The sequence below is a fragment of the Molothrus aeneus genome, chromosome 1 (genome assembly GCF_037042795.1).
Source record: "Molothrus aeneus isolate 106 chromosome 1, BPBGC_Maene_1.0, whole genome shotgun sequence".
Lineage (NCBI taxonomy): Eukaryota > Metazoa > Chordata > Aves > Passeriformes > Icteridae > Molothrus > Molothrus aeneus.
In genome coordinates, this window is record NC_089646.1 from 145,685,914 (window position 1) to 145,709,902 (window position 23,989).

The window sequence follows — 23,989 nt, forward strand, 5'->3', positions numbered from 1 at the left end:
CAGTGTGGATGAGCTCAGGGATTTATTCCTTCCTGTGCCAGCACTGTGACTGCTGTTCTGCAGAAAGACTGTCTCATGGGAAGAAAAATATTTTTGCACACAAGCATTGGTGGACTCAGGCTCTGTGTCATCCTTCATTTTAGAAGCTTACTTGAAAGATTGTCAGCAGGACAAGCTGTATTATATTTTAGGCAGAAGGGCCTAAGTGGCTGTGGGAAATGCAATGTCTTGTTGGGCACAGAACAATCTGGCAGGCAGAGGCCTTTAAGGTGACCTTCCCTGGCTTTATTTTCGACCCAACCCTTTGCAGAAGTCAGGAAGAGCTGCTGATGTTTGCAGGCAGTGGTCAGCACTTTGGGCTGCTCTGTGACTCACCTGAGTGGCTCCTGCTCTCACAGGCTTGGTGACCAGAAACTGCAGCGACAGTCTCCCCTTCTGCTCCCTGAATCCCCACAGCAGGGCAGGAAAGCACACAGGGATGCTTATCCTCATACTGTTTCCTTATGAGGAGGCCATGCTTGTTCCCAGCCCTCTGGTCTGCCCCTCACCTCTCTCCAGGAAGGCTTTTTGAGACCTTTTCCTTGTTCTCAGGCTTCCTCCAAAAGGGCTTAGGGGAGGGATGGTGGATTCCTACTGGCACCATTTGATCCTGTGAAGTTCCCTGCAAACTGCCTGGGTTTTTTTCCTTCCTGATAGCATAATGAAAAAGCATTTGAAAGAAGCCAGCCCAGATCTAGGTTACAGATGAAGGCTATTATGCTGTGGTAACACAGGCTTGCTTTCTTTTTAACTGAGAAGTTAATCCTCAGGGAGCCGTTATTTCTCTGGCAGCTCCAGCGGGAATGTTCACAGTGTTCCATTTGGCTACTGATAGGCCCAGATAAGTGATTTTTACAAGGCTCCAAACAGGGCTGAGCTATGGTATGCCAAAAATCCAGCCACACAAAAAGAAAAGATGTGTTCTCAAATGAGCCAGCAAGTTTTTTCTTGCTTTGGAGAATGACAGTGACCCAGCCATCTACGATTAGATCTTATTTGTAAGTAGATTAAATAGTACTTACACAGCTTAGACCCACTGGCTTTGAGGCAGTGATTTTGAATTGATAAGAATTTTCTCTTCTATCCAGCCCTATTTAAGATTCCTCTTGTGCTGATGTTATTTAGCTCTCCTCACAGTCTTCTGTACAGCAATAGTTTACATAGCATGCAGCTACACATTGTAATTATATTTATGTTGACACTGGTGTTCTAGGTGAATTACTTTAACTTTAGTGCAAAAGTTATTGGTTTGCTTTTTCATAACCCTCTTTAAAAGAACAAACAAAGCCAGAATGCTGTCTGAACCTTGCAGGGACGTGAGGCAGAGGCTCAATTGCCTTAAGTTAAGCCACTTGCAAGGAGAAATGGCCCAACTTGATATGCTGCATGGCATCCTTACTCCTTTCATCTTTATTTATCCTTAAGTGCCATTAAAATAAGTGCTGAAAAAAAATGCTTGAAAAGCAAGCGCTTTAACAGAGGTTGCAGAATTGAGCTTGCCTGTGTATGAGAGGATCTCATTTGTCACTACAATGTGTCTATTTATGAAGTGATACCCTCATTTTCCCAAGGGACCCCATACTAGGTCCTCTGCTGAATACACTGCAAGTATTTTGTTTAAATATTATCATTCATTCATTCATTCATTCATTCATTCATTCATTCATTCATTCATAAATTAATTTTCCTTTATTCTTCATCCCACTTTTGCCATGTCACCCTCTCTAGAGCATTCCCCCCACCATGCAATGGATGTGCATTGCAGCCCCACTCACGCCAGTGCTGTGATGCTGTTGAGGGAAGGAGCTTCAAATGGGAGAGTGACTCCTAAAAATGGGAAACCATCAAGAATCTGGAACAAAAACACCAGTTCTTGGGAATATTATCAGCAATTTATCTTATCAGACTAAAACCAGTGATATCCATGAAACAGCCTTCGAGTAGAACATATAAACTAATCTGGGGGAAACATCCGGCAATCATGTCCCCAACTTCCATGAGACTTCTGTAACCATTGGAACAGAGTCCTGAAAGTTCTCAAGTTCTTCTTTGAAAACTGTGACTCCTAGGGGGGGAAGCAGAGGCTTCCCAGATAAGCTCTCCCAGATAAGCTACACCCTAGGCTGGAAGGCAGGACTTGTGGGTGTGAACCTGCTCAGCAGAAGTGAGAATTGAACCCTGCAAACATTCTATCAAAGGCCTGAATAGCAGAACCCTGTTACAGCCATTTCTTTGTGTTAATGAATGCAATAGCCAAAGTATGATTTTGCACATGGTAGTCATGTACAGGGCATTTTGTGAGAGGACACACTAAATAAGATCTCCTCATCCTCTGTAGCTGGAGAAAAACCTCATTAGACATTCCTATCACTCAAAGGCTTTTGACAGAATAATGATTTCTCAACCAGTTTGCTGAGATATAAACATTCACTTCTTAAAATGGGAATTTTTATAGTGTTATGTCCATAGGGTAACATGAAAGATAAAATAATGAGGTTTTTTTACTTTGGTGTCTAAAATGTTCATAAGAGGTCAGTTTACATGGGAGATGGACCTTCTCTCTGTGTTTGCAATCTGTATCATAAAGATGATGATAATATAATTATATATAATCTATAATAATTGCTAATGGTTACCTCAAAGGAGTATTGGAAACACTACATTAAAATAATGTTTAGATAATTACAACAGTGGAAGACTAGTTACTCTTGGACAAAATATTCTGTCTGGGAAAATAGCCATTCACTAATTAGATAAGGCACCCTATAGCAACACATTCTTCAATTTCTACTTTGTCACCTCTCTCCTACTTTAGGTGTCTCCCAAAATGTAACAAAAAAGAGAGTTAAAATGCAGGAATGAAAAATGTACTGGTATTTCCTGTTTCACTTAATAACTAACAGCAAAATAAACAAGAGGGAGGGAGAAGTCAGCCTGTAAAGACAAATTCAACCACAATGATGCAAAGTAGACAAAAATTGTTAAACAGGGAGGAATTTTTGCCAGTAAAAGTAAATTAGCCAAAGTTTCTCTCTCAGCTGGATGTTTCTAAAATGTATACACATATGCATACACATTCAGGCTGTGTAGATACAAGGGTAGGGTTAAAAAGACTGCTCTATGTTGATGTCTATGACATATGTGGAAAATCACATAAAACTATGAACTGACAGTTTTTGAATAGATGAATGGATCTTGCAGAGAGCAAAATAATATCTTCTTCCACGTGGTAGCATTCTCCTGAGCTTGGCATGACACCATGTCTGCTTTAGTCTTCAGTTCCCATTTGAATGAGGAGCCAACTCCCACATTAATAATCTGTGGTAAAAATATATACATGACCCAGCTGCCATTTTCTCACTCTCTCTTTGAGAACACTTAGGCCTTGGAGTAAACATTTATTCTAAACAATGTAGGAGGAATGTGACTGCTCAGCACTGCCTAGGATTAGTGGGGAGAACTGGAGGATAGTTTTAGGTATGGTAAAGAAATGTGTGATAGGAGAAGTATGTTTTGACAAGGATAACATTATTAACTGTACAAAGATTTGCCTTGTTAACCCTTCAAGAGGTTTCTGGGTGATTTTTGTGTATTATATTGAAGAAGCACCTCTTGCCATGTCAGCACAGTTTCCAAGTCACACTGTGGTGCTAAATGTTCTGTCTTAAAGATGGTGGTTTAAAATTCAGTCCTCTTCCCACTGAGGGGGGCTGATCATCATCAACAGCAGCAGGATGGAAAATCATCAAACTGAGACTTAATGAGGCTTTATCTTGTAGTCATTAACATGACCATAATAGTCATCATTAAAGCTTTTCTTGATTTTGCATGGGACAGATTCACCCAAGGTTAATGAGCTGCTGCCTTTTTTGAGTAATTTTGTTTGGGGCTGTCTTCACCTCCTGGCCATGCATTCTGGTGTGTGTTAGTGTGAATTGTTAAAAGGCTGCTGTGTGCCAAGGCTCACATAGTTGGCTGGGTTTAGGTGACACTTCTTAAGATTCCTGTAACTGAAGGCGAGAACTCCTGACTGATAAAACAAAAAATGTTTGTTATAAACCCATTCAACTATGTGAAGTATTCTTGGTTTCTGTTTTTTATGGATGCAGCAGGAATTCTGGCTATACTTAATATCTCTTTAATTAAAGGAGATTTTTCTACTCTTTTCATTTCACAACAATTATATCATATCCCTGTCCTTTAATCCATCCATTACTTGCTGTCCACTTGATGCTCTCCCATGAGAGATGATGTGATACCAACACCCCACAGGCTGGGGACACAGTCTGGGTGCTGTGCAGGCAGACAGGAGATTGCCTCTGGGCTTCAAATAAATACAGAAGGCAAATAAATTACCAGTGGGGTGGTGACAAAATGCATGCTGCTCCATAGCTGGGCAAGCACCACAATTGCCTGTGTCCACTTGCTGGAACAACAACTTGTCATTGTGCTCTCTATCCCAGTCTGTACTCCCAGGCATCCCCTAAAAGTTGTTGCTTTGGAAGTGCCTCTCATTCCTTTGGCCTTATCCATTGCTTTGTGCCAGCTGCAGCTATGAAAACACTGTCCCACTGATACAGCCACATCATCCCATTCTCAACTCTTTGCAAAGTTTCTCTGCTTCTAAAGGCTTGGGGTCTGGACAATTTGTGTTTTCTTCCTGTGAAGTAGTTTAGAGGCCTTTGTAATTCAGTAGATTTTCCAGATCTTGAAAATTAGCAATAAATATGCAAAGGCAAAGTAGCCAGCTCAGAAAAAGCAGAAAATATCTTTAAATGAACCAAAATTCAGCTGAAAGACTCAGGAAAAGACAAAGCAATTTTGGAGCTCCATGTGCTGCAGTGGCAGTTCCTATCAAATGGAATCTACAAGACAAGCACAAAGTGGATGCATGTTGAGCACCATGTTCTCTGGGGTCTCTAGGTGTACACATCACCTTTTTCTGGAAATTCATCCATTCATTCCACTTAAGAGTAGCCATACTGAACAAACACGTGAATTTCTGTCTCCCAAAAGTCCAATCAAGTGTCAGCATGCCTATTACTAGATCTTAAATACAGTAATTCCCTGACAGATTTGTGTAATCTATGTTCTTTAGGAGTTCTGACAAATTGATAAAAGTGCTTTCTTTCTTTCTGCCTTAAGATCTATGATTTTTTTTTTCAATTAGTGTGAGCTTTCAGGCTCTTGAATTTACTGTCTGCTATTTCAGTTTTATTTTCTTTAATTGGCACAGCTATAATGCAAAGTGGAACATTGTGTTTGTTGGGAGTAATTCAAGTGGAAAAGACACAGTAAACTCTAGAATACTTTTGCAAATCACATGTATCTACAGGGCTTTTTTGGTACAAAGGTGGATAAACTTGGCAGTTTAATCCTGTTAGGAGTTAAGCTTTTTCCATATGTCCTGATTTTCCTGAAAAGAAGAAAGTAAAGCGTTCATCTGTTTTTCACATCCTTTCCCCCATTTTTTTGGCAGGAGTTCATGATGAGAGGAGACACAATGAGCCAAATCCATCCCTAGAACTGCTGAGGTCACACCAGACCTCATATTGGCTCACTGAATTTCTATAAATATCCAGCTATCCTTTGATTATTTTTTTCTCCCTGCAATCACATACCATTTTCTTTCATAAAGTGTGTGGCTGTATATAATTTTAAAAATTATTTTTGCTTGGCATACAAATGACCATTTCAGTCCAAGCAAAGTGCAGGGTTGGTAGGCTGCTCCTCTCCCATGACATGGATGAGACAATGGCTTTTCAGGATACTGGATATGCAAATATACTCTGGAAAAATCTGCTGGTGTTAATGTGAAGATAATGCAGATGGGTGCAATTTTAATTGCACATTTAATATTTCCAGTCATTCTTACAAAAATATTTTAAATGCATTTGCTGAAAATAAAAACCAGAATGGGGGCAGAAGAGCACACAGGCAGTGGAACATTTTATGTAGATCATATCCTCTTCTCCTGGGACAGAGTTGTTATGAAATCCTATTTCAGCTCAAATCAGCAGGAGATTTATGGGCAGCCTTTGAGTCTGGGTTTCAGAACCTGTGCTGTTCAACTCACTCAGCATGTAAATAACCTGTTCTCAGCAAAGCCAAGTGACACTGAAGAGGTGGGGATTTTTACCTTCCCAGTGGTAGACATGTCCTTGCAAATGGGATACAGAACAGGGCCTTGATTGTGAGGCTGGGAACTGAAAGCCATGATCTCTTCTCTAACACAAAATATTTCACAGAATTATTAGAAGGAGCAGTTATTCTCACAAAAGTTTACATTAAAGGACAAATGCTTTTATTATCTCAGCAATCTGTCACAGATTGCCAACATCTGCTTTACTTGGTGACTGACATGAGTTTGAGCACAATGTTTCTTCTGCATTTCTCAGATGATCACTGGTAATTCTGGCTGAACTCTAGCTAGTTATATCTATCTTGTTATTATAAAATGTAAATGATTGAATAGCAGTGGGAAGTTTGGTGTTTTGGTATCATATAGGATATTATTAAAATTTTAAGCTAATTTACGTTGGCTTCTGTCTGTGTGTAGAGTTCTAAAATAGAACCAAAATCTACATTAAGGCAACTAAGAATAGAAGCTATGACTCAAAATGCTTTGAGATTAATTGATATTAGTTGGAACAGAGACTAAGACCTATTTTTAAATAAAAGGAAAAGGAGAAATATTAGGCTAGAGTAAGTCATTAATCATCAAAATGAGTTTCCAGTCTGAAATAATTAGCCAGACCTAGAACAAGGACAAGGTTCAAAATGAGATCTATGTCCTAATTTACTATGGATCCCACTGTGAGGTCCCTGCAGCCCCAGCTCTGAGTTGTGCATTCAGTCCTAACATAGCATGGTAGTCTGCCAGATCATATTCTGTTCTGACTGCTCTGATTATGGATTGCCAGTAATGACAATTCCATTTTGCAAAGTTTTTGAGGATTTCTGAATTGGGGGGGGTGGTGGTGAGGCATTTTGGTTTGGGTTTTTTTTTTTTGTCTGGTATTATTTTTTAGTTGTTGATTTGGCTTGGTTTTTTTTCTGTGCCAAAAGCTTGTGATAAAAATTTTAATTTCAGCTCTTGGACATGGGGGCTTATATTTATGCTCTGCTTGATTTGGAACCAGAATTTAAACCAAATCAACCATAACTGGGCTGGTTTTGTTCTAAATTCTGATCTACTCATCTTTTAATCTTCCCTGTTGAAGCTGTCCTTTGTGTGTGAAAGTAGTCACAGTTCTGCAGAGAGAGAAGTGGAGTATCTGGTGGCTGAGTAATCTCTTTCTGTCTTTCCTACTTGGAAATTTAAATGGAAAATCCATCTTAGGTTTAAGGAAAATTTTCTCAGAACCTATACCTTCCCAGTTAAATGGCTTGGCACTGGATAATAAAAATTCCCAGCAAATGATATTTCAGGGTCTGTTGTTAAATTGTTGGTTATGAATGTCACAAAGTTCCTGATTTTAACATCTATTTTTCTGTAAACTGGGCTCCAGCAGCACTTCGCTTCTGAGGTGAGGTAAGAATTCCCCATTGAGAGCTCATTTTAGTGTGAACAAAGTTGTAGGATCTGGCTTCTCTCTTCCCCATGGCATAATTTACTGGCCTGCCAAATAAAAAGAGCTGTGTATCTGAAAAATATTGACATCTTAAAAAGCAAAGCTATACAGAGAAAATCTGAAGAGCCATCTTTGCACAAAGTACTAGTTCTGTAAAATTATCAAAGCCAAGATTTCATCCTTACACATAATTATATTCACTGATGTCTTTAAAATAATAGATCTGTTCCTTGAAAAGGGCCTTCAGTAGAGGAAGTTAGTTGCTATTTGGTTTCCTTAAAAACTCCTTTTGCCCTTGTCTCTGCAGTCCTCCCTTTTGTCAAATTGTCCTCTGAAGTCCAACAGTTGTGGGGCCTTCACATCCCCATTTAGAGCTGCTGCTGTTGAGCACATGCTTGGGAGTGCAGTTTGGAGCAGCTCAGGAAATAAAAACCTCCCTTCAGAGCTGGCAGTGTCCAACAGCAAAGCTATAAATACTTATTTATTTGTCTCTCCTTTCTTTCTCTCACTCTATTTTTCCAGTGAAAACAGTGTCACTACCTGGTGTTACCTTAAGTATGTTCAGAGCTCCTACACGACTCCAAAATCCTTGTTTGGGTATTTCTGTGCATTTTTCACTTCCCTCTGGTCCCTTCTGACCCAAACCATTTTATGGTTCTGTTATTTTATGACTCTGTGATTCTATGATCATGATTCTATGATTCTATGATTCTATGATTCTATGATCAGAGTTTGAGGAAGGAGACAGAAATATTCTCCTGATATTTCCCATCCAGCTGCCATCTAGATGTTTCCCAGTTGTCTTTCCTGCTCTTCTGTGCATTTATGTATGTGCCTTTTTCCCCTCTTAACCTCAGAGGTTTTCTCTCATCCTCATGTTTTCTTTCTCATCAAGCAGAAATATTGAAAGCAGATTGTGAAATTGTAGGGGTTTGTACCACTTTATATCTCTGTATCAAACCGAGTACAGTCATACAAATAATTTCAAATAAAATAAATTCTCTATTTATGAGATTAGTCTGGACTGTGACCTTAACAGTTTTCACCTCTAGAAACATGAGGGCTAAGAACAAAATCCCATTTAGGGGTAAACCCCCAGTCCCAGCTTACTTGTTTTAGCTTCACAGCTAAGTTTCACCTCTGCTATGCAGTCCCTAAATGGTAGATTTGTCTCTTCATTGCACCTCATCTAATTTCATGTCCTCTAATCTAATCAAAAGTGACTCTTCTTTGCCAAGAAAATTGCCTCTTTAAGTATATCTTACCTTTGCTGCAATACTGACACAAGAAATTGCTGTTATATACTGGGCCAAGCAAATTATTTTTAAGGCAAAATTATTAAACTATGATCTTGCTTAATCCTTCTATAAATATTTGGGGAAGAAAAATATGCTTTAATGTTGTTTCAGTTCTACATTTTTTTGGTGAATAATCTGTGAATAATTCACTTTCCAGATGCAAAGTATTACTGAGGTATTATGATAAGACTAAGGAAAACACAACCCAAGATGTATTTCATTTAGGGGGCTGTGTGCTTTTCAAAATAGAGGCTTTGGTGCCACTACTCATAAAATGTAAACCAGTCATCTTGCTTTTAGACCACCTGCCCATAATGGTGGTGGAACATTCCTTGTTCCATTGGAGGCAGTATTAGATTCACACCAGTGCTGCTGCATTTCATGTCCAAAGATAAAATAGTTTCAGTTGTGCTACCTTTTGACAAATGCCACTGCAGATGAAATCTTGTTGAGTGGATCTGGGATTTGTTTATTCTTCACTCACAGACATCTGTTCCTTGTCTCAGGTCCCCTGATGCTGTCTGCCTTCATGCAGCCTTAAACCAAGTCAGTAAGACCATTGTCCAAATGTGGAGATATGGAAAATGCAATTGGACCAGTCCAGAAATATCTCCCCCTGAGCTGTGGTTCAAAGCTATGTGTAGAACATAGTTTAGTTATAATTTTATTTGTAGAAGCTGGCCACTATTGTTCTGCAGGACTTGACAATGTTGAAATCTTTGCAATTAGGTCCTGCAAGTCTTACCTGGCCAATCTTGTCTCTGAAATGTTGAAATATTCCTTATAATGAGTTATAAGTACTATGTGGAACTACATAGCAGTTGTTCTATCTTATATCTTATCAGATTATTTCAAGCTGTTTTGATTTGTCTGCCATATAAAACTTGGGATGAACCAAAAACCACCCAGCCAGCAGAGAAATTAGATTAAAACTATGTCTAAGAGAAATCTTCATAAACATCTCCTATTACATCTTTTCTTATCCAGAATCCTGGCCACAATGAAGTCAATGGAAAAACTCCAGTTGCTGCTAAGAAAGGCCAGAATTTTATTCCAAGTCTGTGAAATAAGCCATAATTAACCTTCCATTGTGGCTGCCAGAATCCATGTCACCACTTGCTTCCACTTTCTGAATTTAATTTTAGTGAAAATCTGTCCAAAACTTAAGAGGCATTTAAGTAATAGCCAAGTGACTTTCTCCCTCTATCACTCTCCTTTATACACCCAGATAATTTAGAAAATGTGCCCTAATGCCTTCCACAGTTTCCTTTTGTAACAAATGTTAAAGACGCTGCACTAACATAATGGAAAATTCTCCTTGTTATTGCTTGCTCTTCATTTATGTTTTGGATTGAAGAAGTCCCACAGCTCACCACACTCTAATTAATGGTCATTAATTATTTACAACTTTGCTTTATTCTCTGAAGTAATTTATTTCTCTTTCTTCCACAAATAAATAAATGATGGTTTTAATTATCTTCCTATAAATATTTGGTTTAGCTCAGGTCAGGAGTTCCTGCTGGATGTTCAGTATGCATTTGGTCTACCCTTTTACCCAAAGTATGAAGCACAATTTACTGATGAAGAAAAGGGCCTTTCCTTGCAAATTATGCAGTATATCTCCAACTTCATAAACTCTGGGTAAGTGTGAGACATTTAAGAATTGCTGTGACTGGGGAGATGGTGAGAAGTAGAGGGAATGTCGTCAGTCCAGACCCTGCCCTCACTTAATCATCTCCATTTCCTCTACAGTTTGTAAAACTACAGTGGGATTTGGTCCACACTGTTGGAAAGTCATAGCCAAGTTACCAACCAGAGCAGCCACCAAGGGTTCAGAATATAAGACTTAGTCAGGGGGAATAGACATTTTATCTCCATTGACCAGCTGCAAATCCTACTAAAGTACATGCAGGCTTCAAAGACCTTGCTCGTCTCCAGAGCTTAGTTCTAGGACCCCAATTCTTAAACTTCTTGGCTAAGAGTTCTCTTTCTCTCATAAGAAAAGGGAAAGCACAAGAAGACACAGTGCACCCTTTACCAATTACTCTGTGAACATCATTCTGTGCTACTGTGCTGTGGCCATGCTTGAGAATGAGGAGTATCTCTGGAAACCTAGTGGGGGAATGGTGGGAATACTGACTTAGTGTGCTTTTTCCAGTGTCTTGGGTTGGGCTGGGATTGAAGGTTGTTGAGGGTGTTCATAAGCCTGTGTCTATGCAGGTTCTATGTACCTGTTCTTAGGAGGTGAACCAGATTAAAAAAGTACTGTCGGATGAGGCACCATGAATGATTCACCAGTCTGGACTGAATCTGAACCCTTCTGGTCAGAGGGACTGGATGCACATTTCCCTGACCTAGCCAATCTTCTTATCATTTTATTGTTCATTCTTTTCTAATGATAATGTCTCCCACTCCCTTAGAAATCCAAACTACCCACACAGTTTCTCGAGAAGGATGCTGGGGGTGATGCCTGCCTGGCCTATGTATCTGTCAAGTGATGGTGGCGATAACTACAAGGAATTCACTGTTTCTTTGCCAACTCTTAAAGGACTGAAAAAAGCAGACTGTTCCTTTTGGTCTGATTATATCAGAAGGCTGAAAGCATCCACAGGTGAGAAGAGTGTTTTCTGACATTAAATAAACCCTAAATTCTCTGCTAAATGTTTTTATCTGACTATAGTGCTGTTACATTGCTGTAGAAAAACACTTTTTGCAAATTAAACATCTTGCAATGTCCAGGGTATGTAGTTAAGAATGTAACACTAAACAAATTTACTTTATAGCAGATAATGTGTATTAAAGTTTAATTGTCCTGGACTTTAACTAGGTAGAGAAATATTCTTATGATGGTAGAAGATGTGATGAAGCCATAGAGAGAGCTTGCTCCCTGTTTACAGTCATAATATAGACTCTGGGTAAACCAGAAGGCTGTGTACACAGGCCTCTTTTGTATACTGGAAACACCTAACATGAGAATGTTGAGACTCCTATGGATTAGGAGGAGCACAAATCATTTCCATCCACTGTAAAATTGCAGCTGAGGCTTTATATCTTGTTATGGTTCCTGCATGCTTTGACTTCTCAGTACATTAGTTTATTCGACTTTTTTTATAGCTGTGGGGATTATGCCTCTTGCATGTGTCCTTTTATATTTGCCATAAATTTTAATGCAGCCATGAGAGCCCTTCAATTTTTTCTTACTGCTTAGGACAGTAAAGCAACTCTCCTTAGATTTCAATCTGCTGTCTGTCCTGAATTTATTCTAGTAAATATACTCCCCTTCATATCTGTGTATCTTGTAAATAAATATGGATAGCCTCAAGCAAACCAAACAAAAGCATCCCTTTTTGGCAGGCAGAGATGTTTTGAATTGTTCTTGGAGGCCTGCAAGTTTTGCATCTATTTTTTATGTCCTAAGGATTCATCTTCACAGTGAATACAGTTCAGGCTTGGTCTGCTTTGGGGGCTGTTGAATTTCTGGGAACAAAATGTACTTTCCAAGACACTGAGCTACCCAGGCTATCTGTGCCTGACACGAGACCTCAGATGGGCTGAGGCTGATGTTTGAGTGACTCAAAACTAAAATGTCTCAGAACCATCAAGCTGGTGGTTCTGATGCAGACACAGAGCATCAATTCTCTCATTCAATAGACAATCTCAATCTTTACTCATGGTCTTTCTTCCAAAGTGGAGCCAAGATTTTGTTGTCAGCCTTTTCATCAGTTTCTTGGTATACCTCATTGTCTTTCAGGGTCAGAGGGGATACTTTGATGTCTTCAATGGCTTTGTGCTGATTGAGATATAGCTAATTTTCACAGCTTTATTCTGAGGTTTAAACAGTCCTGGCAATAACTCCTAGATATTTTTGAACCTCACCTGACAGCACTGTGGCTGTGTAATGCCAGACTGGGCTGAAGTCACAGCTCTGGCAGAGTGACTGCTGACCAAGCACCACGGACAGAGACTATTCCTAGCACCTATGGAAATTCCCCCAAAAGTGGGAAAATATCCACCAGGGCATATTGGTTTTGACATAGACAATATTTAAAACTATCCAGACTAGTGTAGTAACACAAAATTCATGTATGGTTTAGTCCAATGATCTGTCTAGCTCAATATCCTGCTCTTCTCCACAGCCAAAGCCAAATACTTGCATGTTAAACATACAGGGAGCAAGAGAAAAACATACTTGAAGAATTCAAAAGGTTGAGTAAAATATTTGAAAATAAGCCATAGAGTGTGACATTTATGGAGTATGGATTGTCAAGAAAATGTTTAAAAAGTACATGTTAATCTTCAAGCAGAACTGAGTACACCCAGCTGGATCTCTTAGGCAGTATTTGCTTGGCCTCAGCACCATGGTAATGCAGTTACAAAGCTGATTTCTAAATTCCATCTAAGCTAAATTCCAAGCTAAATTCCATCTCACAGAAATGTGGGCTTGACACTGTTTTGATAGTCATTTTTAATCTGTTATCTCTTGAATATTAAACTTTTTCATACTATTTAAGTAGACATCACATGAAACCCTTTTCTGCTACAGACCCCTTAGCCTGGGATGGTAATTTACAGAGACACTTGTGAGTCTCTTGATAACAATCTGAGCCTAAGTCCTTATGAGAAAAGATTCATAATGTTCATCAGTTCACTTTGAAAAAGTGCAAAAAAATCAGATGGTGATGGCTGAACACCCTTAATTTATTTTTGAGAGGATATTGGGCTGAAATTCATGCCAAAGCAGTGTCAGTCTACGAGAAGAAATTCATCACCTGCATGGCTCCCAAAAATTAGATTCTGCAGGAATTGAGTCCCTATACATTATTTTTTTTACCTTGTTGATGTGTGTCCTTGCACCCAGTTTGCTGTACCTCCCTCAGAACTGCAGCCCTGCACCTCTGTTGTTCCCTGACTGCTCCAGCCTCTGCTCCTGGAGAGCTGTCAGGCTGTCCTGTGGGACCTTGGCATATGCTGAGCACCAGATTTGAAAGAACAATGCTGCAAACCATTTTTGGATGTTGCACCTTGTACTCCTTCCTGAGGGGGATTTATTTGTCTGTCATCTACCCCAAGATCCAATCTAACACTTTTCTGCCTTTCAAAAATTATAAATGTTCATGAAAGTGTCCTTGGATTGTTGTTGTGAGTTGCAATTTGTGGCCTCATGCCAAGTAGATGGAATTTAGAAGTGTGCCAGCGAGAAGCATGGATAACAAAACATTCCAGTCTTCACATCACAAAGCGTACAGGATCTAGTATGATGCAATCTCAACCAGCTGTGATGAATCCTGTTTTGTTCATCTCATCTTTTCCTTAAAATCAATATTTTTCCACCTTCATATACCATCTGGAATCTATAAGCAAAAAAATTCCCAATTTATTTCAATAAAATGGAGAAGAACTGGACAAACCAATGATCATAAAATATAGCTGGAACTGGCATTTAAAATTTTTTTCTCAATCCTTTTTATACCGCTGTGGGAAATATCTTGACTTGGAAATGTCAAATCAGGGATGACTAAAGGCTCAAAGCTCAATATCTCTGTCCAACAGAAAACTGAGGTATTCCTTGCTGTGGTTTAAGCTAAACTCATAAATTTCAGCATCTGGAATAAAACCTCTCATATTAAGAATCTGAGATGTCTTTTAGGTTATTCACTGCTGGATATAGAAGCTGTTTATCTTAACTGTTACCTGTAATTTTCTTTCCATTTAGTAAAAAAATTGTCCAAGTTTGTGTTTCGTTTTGTGATCAGACCAAAATATTTAATGACAGAATGTATCATTTGTCCCTGGCACATAATTGGAATGTATGTTGTTGTATTTGAAGATAGTTTTTAAAAATCCATGTAATAAATGCAATGATTCATCATAATGTTTGCTGGCAGTGCCTTTACAAACTATGGAGGGAACTTGAAATCTGTTTCATTGCCAATGAACTAACCATCTCTTGAGGTTTTGTTTGAGACCAGTTTGTAAAGTTGGCATTTTGAGGAGCAGTTTGCTTGGGGAATTATGAAAGTGATGGTGCTTGAAGAGGTTTGGAGCTCCCATGGCTGCATTTCAAAGATGTGTTTTATATTTTGAATTATGACGGTTTCCATGGGAAACATCAAACTGAGAAACAAGAAGAGTGGCAATTGTGGAAAAAAGGAGCTGTGGATGGCTTTTTCCAGGGAATGTGTTAATAACTTGAAATTCAGTTAGAAATTCAGTTCAAAACAGGAGCTCCAGAATGTTTATATATATTCAGACAGATGTCTGGATGCTAACATTCCTGTTACATAGTGTGGTGGACTGCGTGTGCCTAACAGTGAGTCCCTTTGTGAGAGGCCTCTCAGTGCATCCCAAACAGGTGGAGTTGGATCCAGCCTGCATCTCTTACTCCTCCAGCTGGTATCTAAACAGAACCAATCCTCCTAAAGCAAGTACCTCTGTAACAGTCTTGCAGCTGGGGAGAAAGAGATGCCATTAGTGTCTCACAGTGAAATCTTGTCTGCCTAACTCATGTGCCTAAATTTTGACTTTTAGGTATATTTCCCATGCCCAAGTTAACCAGGTTGGACTTTATCTATGGAAAATTCAACAGGTAGCAAAGCTGGAGCCTTCTCCAAGAGCTCTAGGATGCCATGTAAGCCAAATGAGAGTCCAAACAAAGTAAGAGTATTCAGAGTTCACGCTTGAATCAAAACTGAATCAGGAATGTTGTTGTTAGCATTCATCTTTTATCCTTTCTAGTCACACCTTCTTTTTTGGAAATCTCGAATAGAAAACATTCCTTTAGTATGAGGGACATGTGTGCAGCAATGAGAGCACTTTGGCTATGAGGCATTAAATAAACACCCTCAGTGCACTTTCTTGACAGAACTTGGTGGTGTTGAGGCAACTGCATCACTGAAATAGGGTTGAAAACTGAAATTATAGAAGGTAAAAAATAACAAAGAAAAGATTTACTGGAGGTGAGTATTTGGGGCTTTTTTGTATTACAGACATACAAAAAATTAATGTTGCCCACACTTCCTACCTGGCAAGGAATTTTCAGAGACAATAGAAAAATAAAACCTTTCATGAGTGGAGAAAAAACTATTATGTATTCCAATGGCAGTTATTTAAAGGACAATACTTAATTAACATGAAGTGATCTACCATTACTCTTAAAGCATTTTGCAATGGATTGCCAACTGAAAAAACCAGTTTCTTGAACATTTATAGCTGCATGAAAGGTTTTTAGGTGTGACTGAAAAAATGTGTACGCTGTAGCTTGCTGCCTCAATGATATGACATCTATTTTAATCTTAATTGTATTGTTCTTTCAGGAAGTGCAAGTGGTGGAGAGCCCTCTGCAGGAAACAGCTCTGGTGAAACTCCAAGTGAAGTTACCTCCCTGGAGAGCCAGCCCCTGGGAGATGAGGTGGCTTACAGCAGATAGGGAATAGGGAATCACAGGGCTGTGGGGTGGCTTTGTCACACAATTGTGCACCCACACAACCATCTCACACCAGATGAACACTTCTTTTAGTTAACTTTCTCAACAAGTCCATTAGACCTTTCAATAAGTAGTTTTCAAGAAAATTTAATAATATGGCACAAAATGAGCACTACAGCTAATGTTTTAACTTGAAAGAGACTGTAATTCGAAAAAAAATTAAGTACTAATAAAACCTGCAAAACCAAAACAAATACACTTGGTCTTTATTTCTTGCAACTACACAAATGCCAGCATATTCTAGGTACCATCAGCCAGAAAAGGACAGACATTAAAATACTCAGAAGCCCCTTAATGATGAGGCTCAGATTTGTTAAATGCCATATCTGTATTATCCTTTTTTATTACTCATCCCATCACAAGCTGCTGATAGGAGAGAGATTGGTTTGGCATTCTGGAGAAAACTGAAGTCTAGAGTAGGAAGGAAGAGCAATTAAGAAGGGAATCAAGAGTATGCATTGAGTGTGTTCACATGAAGTCATGCACATGCTATATTCATGGTCCCCTGTGAAATTATTTGAAGACTATTTGGATAAGGCAGAGTACACAGAAGAGATAATGCAAAGAATATGTTCATTAAAGCTTAGATCATGCCATCCCTGGGACACCTATCTTTTTAAAGAAGAAGATGAGATACACAATAGTTTTTGAAGAATAAGGAAAATCATAAGATACCTCTAATGGCTCTGAAGGTATTTTGGATTAGGCTGTTAATTTATTGCTGGGCTCATTTGGCAACAGACAGCCTTCAGTTGACAGTGTATCACACACATGTTCATGAGACCTCACAAAAAGTAAAATCAAGGTTGCCCAGTAGGACACAAATTTCTTGTGCAGTGCTGAAATGGTTTAGGAAAACAACTCATAAGGTTTTGTTTGCTGCTTGAGCCCTTTGACAACACATGAGCTGTTACTGCTGTCTGCCATGTATCCAGGTTCCAAAGGTCTTACCAAGATGGAAGAAGAACTGTGTAACATTCCTAGTTCTTACACTTACATCCTTTTCAATAAATAGTAAAAACATTGGAAGAATCAAGAAGCTTGTTAACTGGTTAAATATAAAAGAGTAAATATGGAGAACTCAAACTTGGTTTCCATCATTAGCTATACCTAAACTAGCTAACTGTAAAGGGAAAAAAAACCCCCAAAAAAACCAAACAGAACAAAACCCAAAACTATTTAAGAGCTTTTTAAAAAGCCCAGATATTAAACATCTATCTCAACAGAGGATGCTTTCTTTGCAGTAACCATAGATACAGCAGCTCTGATTCCTTGGGCAAGACTGGGCTTATTTTTGCCCTATTTGAGAACAAATTGTTGGTCACAGCAACTCCAGTATTATTCTGCTGCCCATAGAACTGGCAAACAGAGAACAGATTTAAAAGGATTCAGTATTGACTTATGTTAATGAAAGACAAATATATAATCTTTTCCCACTCACTATTCAGCTCCACCTTGAGGCCAGAGATATCTCAGGAATTTGAGAAAAGATTTTCATTTTGAGCTAGGAATGCAGCAACTTAGCCTTGCAGGCTCCTAATTACAGGCTTGGCCATCTAGTAGGACTGCTAGATGGACAGGTCTGACTGGCTTTTTTATCTGACTGGATATCCCCTCCTGAGATATCCAGCTCAATGGGCAATTTGGTAAAAGAGACTCTTTAAGAGTGGATTTTTTGTAAAATGTCTTAATTTCACGTCTGACTTCCCCCCACATAACCTGTTACAGTGGATGCAGCTCTTTAGACTGTTCTGTCTCTCTCCAGGTTTCCTAGAAGTGTCTTTTCTATAGCCTAGTGTTGGTTTCCTCTTTAAAAAAGCATGAATATATTCTTCCCCAGTTCTCTGCATGCTCTTCTTCTCTTATGCTAGTCCTGCTCATTCTCCATGCTTCTTTAAACTTGCTTCTGTCAAGGCACATTTTGATGCTGACAAATGCAGTCCCATGATCCTTTGTGTTCCTGTAATTCCACATTTCCTCATCTTGCATCCCATATCCTTAAGCTGAAACATCTTTGCATTCCAAGACAACTTTTGCATTAGCACAAGTGATTCAGTCTTTTTGGCTGTGAGTCTCATCACCTTCCTGAGTTTACTCCTCTTTCTTATGGGGAACCACACTGTTAGAAATATCCTGGTCAAATCCAACAGGAGATTTAATTAGAAAAGCACACATGTGGACTGACTGACAGAGGTCAGGAAACTTTAGCCTGGGTGATACTGAGAGGCCAAGTCTGCTCCCACATATAATTCCTAGTAAGAAAAATACATTCCCAGACTATTTAGGTCATTGAGCTCTAAACTGAAATACCAAAGACTCCAGTGATCTGGTGCTGAAGCAATGCACAGAAGCACAACTAGAGCCATGCTTTCCTCCTTCCTACTGGAAATGGCTATAATATTTTAAAAGGGCAGCATTCTTTAAAACTTCCTATGAGCACACACACAGACAACTCAAGTTAATGCCATTTAAGTTATTTAATCTGAACTTTTTGAAAGACAAGCCATCAGAACCTTTCTGTATATGTTGCTTTTAATATTTGAATATCTAACCTACAGCATTTTGTGTGTGATTTTTTGCACACAGGAGGTATTAGGCAACAGAGAAAAAATGTGGAGTATTAGAAATATTTTACCATGCAGAGTTGGAAAGAAAACAACTGACTTAATGGCAATGCTGGACCATTGATTGTTTGCATAAGTACTTGACACATAGAGAGCTGGAACATCACAGTTGTCATCCTGCTATTACCGACATCATATAATTCCCTTGGCTAAAATTAGGGACTCAGTCTTTCGCCATAGCAGCATCATAGTCAATGTTATGTATTACATAAAGACTCACATTCTCTCTAACTTGCTCCAACTACACTGCTCTACAGCAGTGGCTTATGTAGTAGTAATTAGATATTTATGGACTGTTGCTTCTCCCTGTGTGAGGCTTAAAAACAAATAAACAAATCAAAAGATCCTCCAAATGGTTCTCATTTGGTCTTTGAAACACAGACACTGGCCTGGCTAGGATTTTATTTAAGTTTCAGGTATGAGAGAGTGTGCTTAATCGGAATGAGATAGCCAGGGCTTTCAAAATTTTCTATTTTTTTCCTGTTTTTATATGAGGCTGATCTGGCCCAATGCTGAGGATTGTTACTTCCTGCTCCTGCAGATGTGAATCCTCTAGCATGGCCTTTGGTCATGATGATGTTGGCTCCTTCTCCAGGTTTTCCAGCTGCCCAGGGAAGACCCTTTGAATCCAGCACTGGCTAAAACTCAGTGAACCTCAGCTGAGAGCTCATGTGCCCTCAAGGACAATTACAACAGTTTTGCATCAGGATTCCTGACAAATCTATTCGCTCTTTGAGAGGCTGGTGTATGACTGGGGGTGGAGAATGCTGTGTTCCACAGCACAGATTTTGGATCATTACAAAAGCTATTATTTTCCTGTTGTTATTCCTCATATATTCTGCTATCATAGCATGAGAGGCAATGCCTCAGGAGTTTATCTTTCCTGCTTCTTACACAATCAGGCAGTCTGGTGAGCACAAGTCAATCTAACTTTTAGTATCTTCTAGGCCTCTGATCAGAGTCAGATGGGACTGGATATTTTTGAACATTACAGCTGTTTTTCAAAGCTAAGGAGCTCTGTAAATCAGATCCCACTACCCTGTAGGGAATTTGGATGCTCGGTTCCCATTATGGCTTTGGAAACCCCACCCAACATCTGTGCAATGGTCAGTGCTCATTTAGGAACCTTTTCTCTTTCATGATGAGTGGATGGCCACAGAAAAAAGCACCATTGCAACTGGCAGCAGTTCATTAACCCACAAGGGGAGAATTTAGCTTATTGTTTAGCTTCCCTGGTCCAGACTGAGATCTTTAGCAAGACAGACTAAAAATCTTGTTTATTTTTGTTTCTTCCAAACAAGACAGTGGACAGTTTTCAGGGGCAGCCAGCATGTTCATGAACATTATTAGCATATGGGTACTGTCTCACACAGAGAAGTAATGCACACCTCCAGAGAGACTCACATATCACACTCCAAAGCTCTGTTTTAAATTCAGGAAAGAGTTCAGAGGAGTCACAATCAGTTTACTGCAGCTTTTTTTACATACCACTGAAAAAGTGAACTGCTCTGCATGTGTCAGCTTAAGTGAAATGAGAGCCCCAAGTTCAAGAGCAAAGAGACTTGATGTTCTTCCACATTATGCAATCACAATTGCTCAGATATGTCAATTTTAAATAACAGAAGGATGATTTTTCAGTGAAAAGTCTTCTGTTTAAAAGATTTTGGCTGGATACCTCAAAAACAGGATACCTAGGTAAGGCAAGGCTTTATTCTGGCTCTGAAGAGTTTACTCAGTACTTGTATCCTAAACCACAGGGAATATAAATGTGAATTGATAGCTGCTCTTTGGAGTGGCAATTCAAAAGTCAATGGCTGGATGCTGGCTACCTGGGAGATTCAGCTCTAAAATAAAGGCCATGGTGAAAGATCACTCAAATAATTAACTGATTGCTTGGTTTATCATAGGAAGAGGCCAAAGCAGCACCATTTAAATTCAGCATCTCAGATCTGCCTAAAGTGAAAAAAAATTCAAACTGTTACCTTATAGCAGAGTAAGGTGTAGGGCAGTTACACAAATCAGATCCTGTTTCACAGGGTGTAGATCAGCCTGGGGTGGTGACCAACAGCACTTGGTGCAGATGTAGTAGAGATGTTTCCAGCAATGTTCACCACAGGGGAAGGATGGACCTCAATCTGACTCTTCCTTTCATCCCAAAAGGAAGCAGTTCCTTCCCACCATGTGCTGAAGAGAGTCCTGTGTCATCTCCCCATTCTCTCCAAATTCACAAAGCTATTTAGGCACCTAACTTAGGATCCTGGGGGCAAGCTAAGCCTAACACCTACAGTCCTACCCTTCATTACTGTCCATAACTCCTACAAGTTGTGGGTATGGAATGAGGCTTTCAAGAACAGCCAGAGTTGTGCCTGACAGCCTGGTTTCTGTGACTCCAAAGCTCTGTTTTCTCACAGTTTCTGCTGCAGCCTCCTGGGCTGTCAGAACTTGTGGCTTGGACATGATGATGCAAGGGCTGCACGCCCACCCAAGGGACTCCTCAAGGACAGCACTCTCAGGAGACAGGCTCCTATGTCTGTTAAAACATCCTGAAAAGCTGTTTCTGACCCAGCCAACACAGTCAAAAACCCTATCACAAGCCTGACTGCTTTCAGAGACAGCAGCTGGCTGGCAGGAGAGAAGGCAAATTCTGACAGGGTGTTTGCTTCACATCACTTCTATGGCAGTTCACTCCTTTCCTGCCTGGTAATAAACGCCTCACCAAGGGCTGAGGCTCCTGAATTTGGCAGAAAAGCCATGGGCCTGCCTTTCAGTTGAAGTCAAAAATGTCATCAGAGCCAGAGGCTGCAAGCTGCACTGATTCAGAGCAGTGGCACTCAGAGTGGTGACTGTGTTTATGAGGGAATGGATTATTCCTTTGCCAAGATGCCACAAGTGCTCCAAAAGGAGCACTCTCTCTGAGAAACCATTTTTCATCAAGCCCCTCCCCACAACCTTCCATCCTGGAGTCCAGCTGCAGATTTACACCTTTTTTATCACCTTTTTTGGAACATTTTAGCATGCTAAAAATGGATCCCTTGGGCTATGCTTAGCTCTCAGTCAGGCCATTGTCTCACAGAGTGGAGCTCAATGAAGCTTGATGGAAGACTAGAAAGGTAAATTTTGAGTGTGATTCCCAGGGATCAGGTGCTTGGCATCTGCCCAGACAGACCTAACATACTCCTTAGGTCTACTGAATCCACTACCTTTTATTTTGGGTGAAATTTGCCTTTTCTGTTATTATTCTCATTCCTTTCCATTGCATGCAGTTCCCCACAGCTGACCAGGCTGTTCTGATGGAGGACCCATTTGTGTGTACCTGTCAGTGACCCAAAGCTGGTGACAGTGCTTTAGCTTCCTTTCAGCACCAATGAAAGGCTGGCTGTTCCAGTGTAAGCCCCTAAACACATCTTCATGGGTTTCTTTTATTGTTTGCTTGAATCCTCCTTTTCTGTCACCTCTTGAGGGCTGCAGGATGGGGCTGGAGTGGAAGGGCAGGTAGATTTTAAGGTTCAGCAGTGTAAGAAATTACCCTCAGGAAAAGGTAAATTAGAGGAGACCACATTCCTACCCTGCTCATGATGCTGCCATAGGTCAGGTTTGTGTGAGAAAAATGTCGTGTTTGTGAGGACACTGGAACTGGGGTCGTTATTCCAGACAGGTCCTTCTGCACAAATCAGTTTACACTAGTGGAAGAGCAATCCTATTGCTTGTGAAACTCCAAAAAGGGGCACTTTTCATCTGTAATGGTGATGCTTTTGCCAGCATATCAAGAAATGCACATTCCCCAACTGATTTTGGTTTCATCACAGCCCTGAGCCAATGGGAAATGCTGTCCTGGAAGAGTCCTGCTCCATATCCACAGCCCTCCCTGGGCTGCTGAGCCTGAGCTTGCCAGCACTCAGCCTCCTTCCTGCCCACTCTTGCCCTCTGCAGCTGCTTTTGCTCTTCTCTTTAACCCCTAATTATTTATTTCCACTCTATCCCATTTCTTCTCACTGTCTATATTGGTTTCAGACAACTCTTCTCCCTCACCTTCAAGCTGACCTTGTTGTACTTCTGCTGTGAGGAACTCAGACATATTCTACTTCCACTTTTCCTGAGATTTACCTAACATTTCATGATGATTGTGAATAAAAAATAAAATAGAGGGAGGAAGAAAATTTAAAATAAGATAGTGTTTTAATGTTAAAAGGTGCTTGGGGACTTAGTTTAGCACTGATTAAAGGAGTGGAGCTCTGCAGAAAGCAGATGATTCACAACCCCTAAGAGCGACATTTAGGGGTACTAGATAAAATCTAATGGTAATAGTATAAAGGAAAAAAATAATAAATTCAAACTGCACTGCAGTGCTTCCTGAGACACAACATCTTTAATTCCCACTCAGCATTTTCACTCAACCACCACAGTAAATAGGTCTGTGAATGAAAGTCTGCTGAGATAAAAGAACCTGCATAACAGCTTACATCAAAAGAAAAGCCTTTTTTTTGGCCTAATACATTGGGGACATTATTTCCAACAAGAACAATTCATCCAAGTGAAATTCTGGCCACTTGAACTGCAGCCAGATCAGGAACACTTCCTGCAACTGGCCAAGAAAGTGTCTGGCCCTGGAAGCAGCCTGAAGTTCTTAGTACTTTGAAAAACACCAGAAAGCCAAATAGAGCTAAGGTCTTCTCCCACTGAAACCCACAGCTAAAATCTCTCTGGCTTCAAATCTGTCTTCCCTGATGACAGCAATGGTCAGGGAAGAGCAAAACAAACTTGCTGACACTGCAAGACCACCAAGCCCCAGCCTTAGAAAGGGGGAGTGCTGCAGGGCTGAGCCTGGTCCATGGCTAATTTAGAAACAGCTGGGGAAAAATTCCAACATCCTCCCAACACCCTGAGGGCTGCGGTGCAGACAGAACCAGGACAAGAGGTAAAAGCATCAAATATCAGATGATGAAATTTGATTGCTAACCTAGGTGTTGACTT

General features: G+C 39.9%; 1 protein-coding gene across 1 annotated transcript in view; it reads left to right on the plus strand.

Moving 5' to 3' along the window:
* The window catches only part of TG (thyroglobulin), a 148,069-nt gene extending 131,487 nt beyond the window's left edge, over nucleotides 1-16,582 (plus strand). Inside the window, exons 46-48 of the mRNA XM_066566615.1 lie at nucleotides 10,412-10,552; nucleotides 11,332-11,522; nucleotides 16,225-16,582. Coding sequence (XP_066422712.1) covers nucleotides 10,412-10,552; nucleotides 11,332-11,522; nucleotides 16,225-16,337 — 445 coding nt within the window. The 3' untranslated portion in view covers nucleotides 16,338-16,582. The remainder of the gene's footprint in view (nucleotides 1-10,411; nucleotides 10,553-11,331; nucleotides 11,523-16,224) is intronic.
* Nucleotides 16,583-23,989: the final 7,407 nt, after the last annotated feature.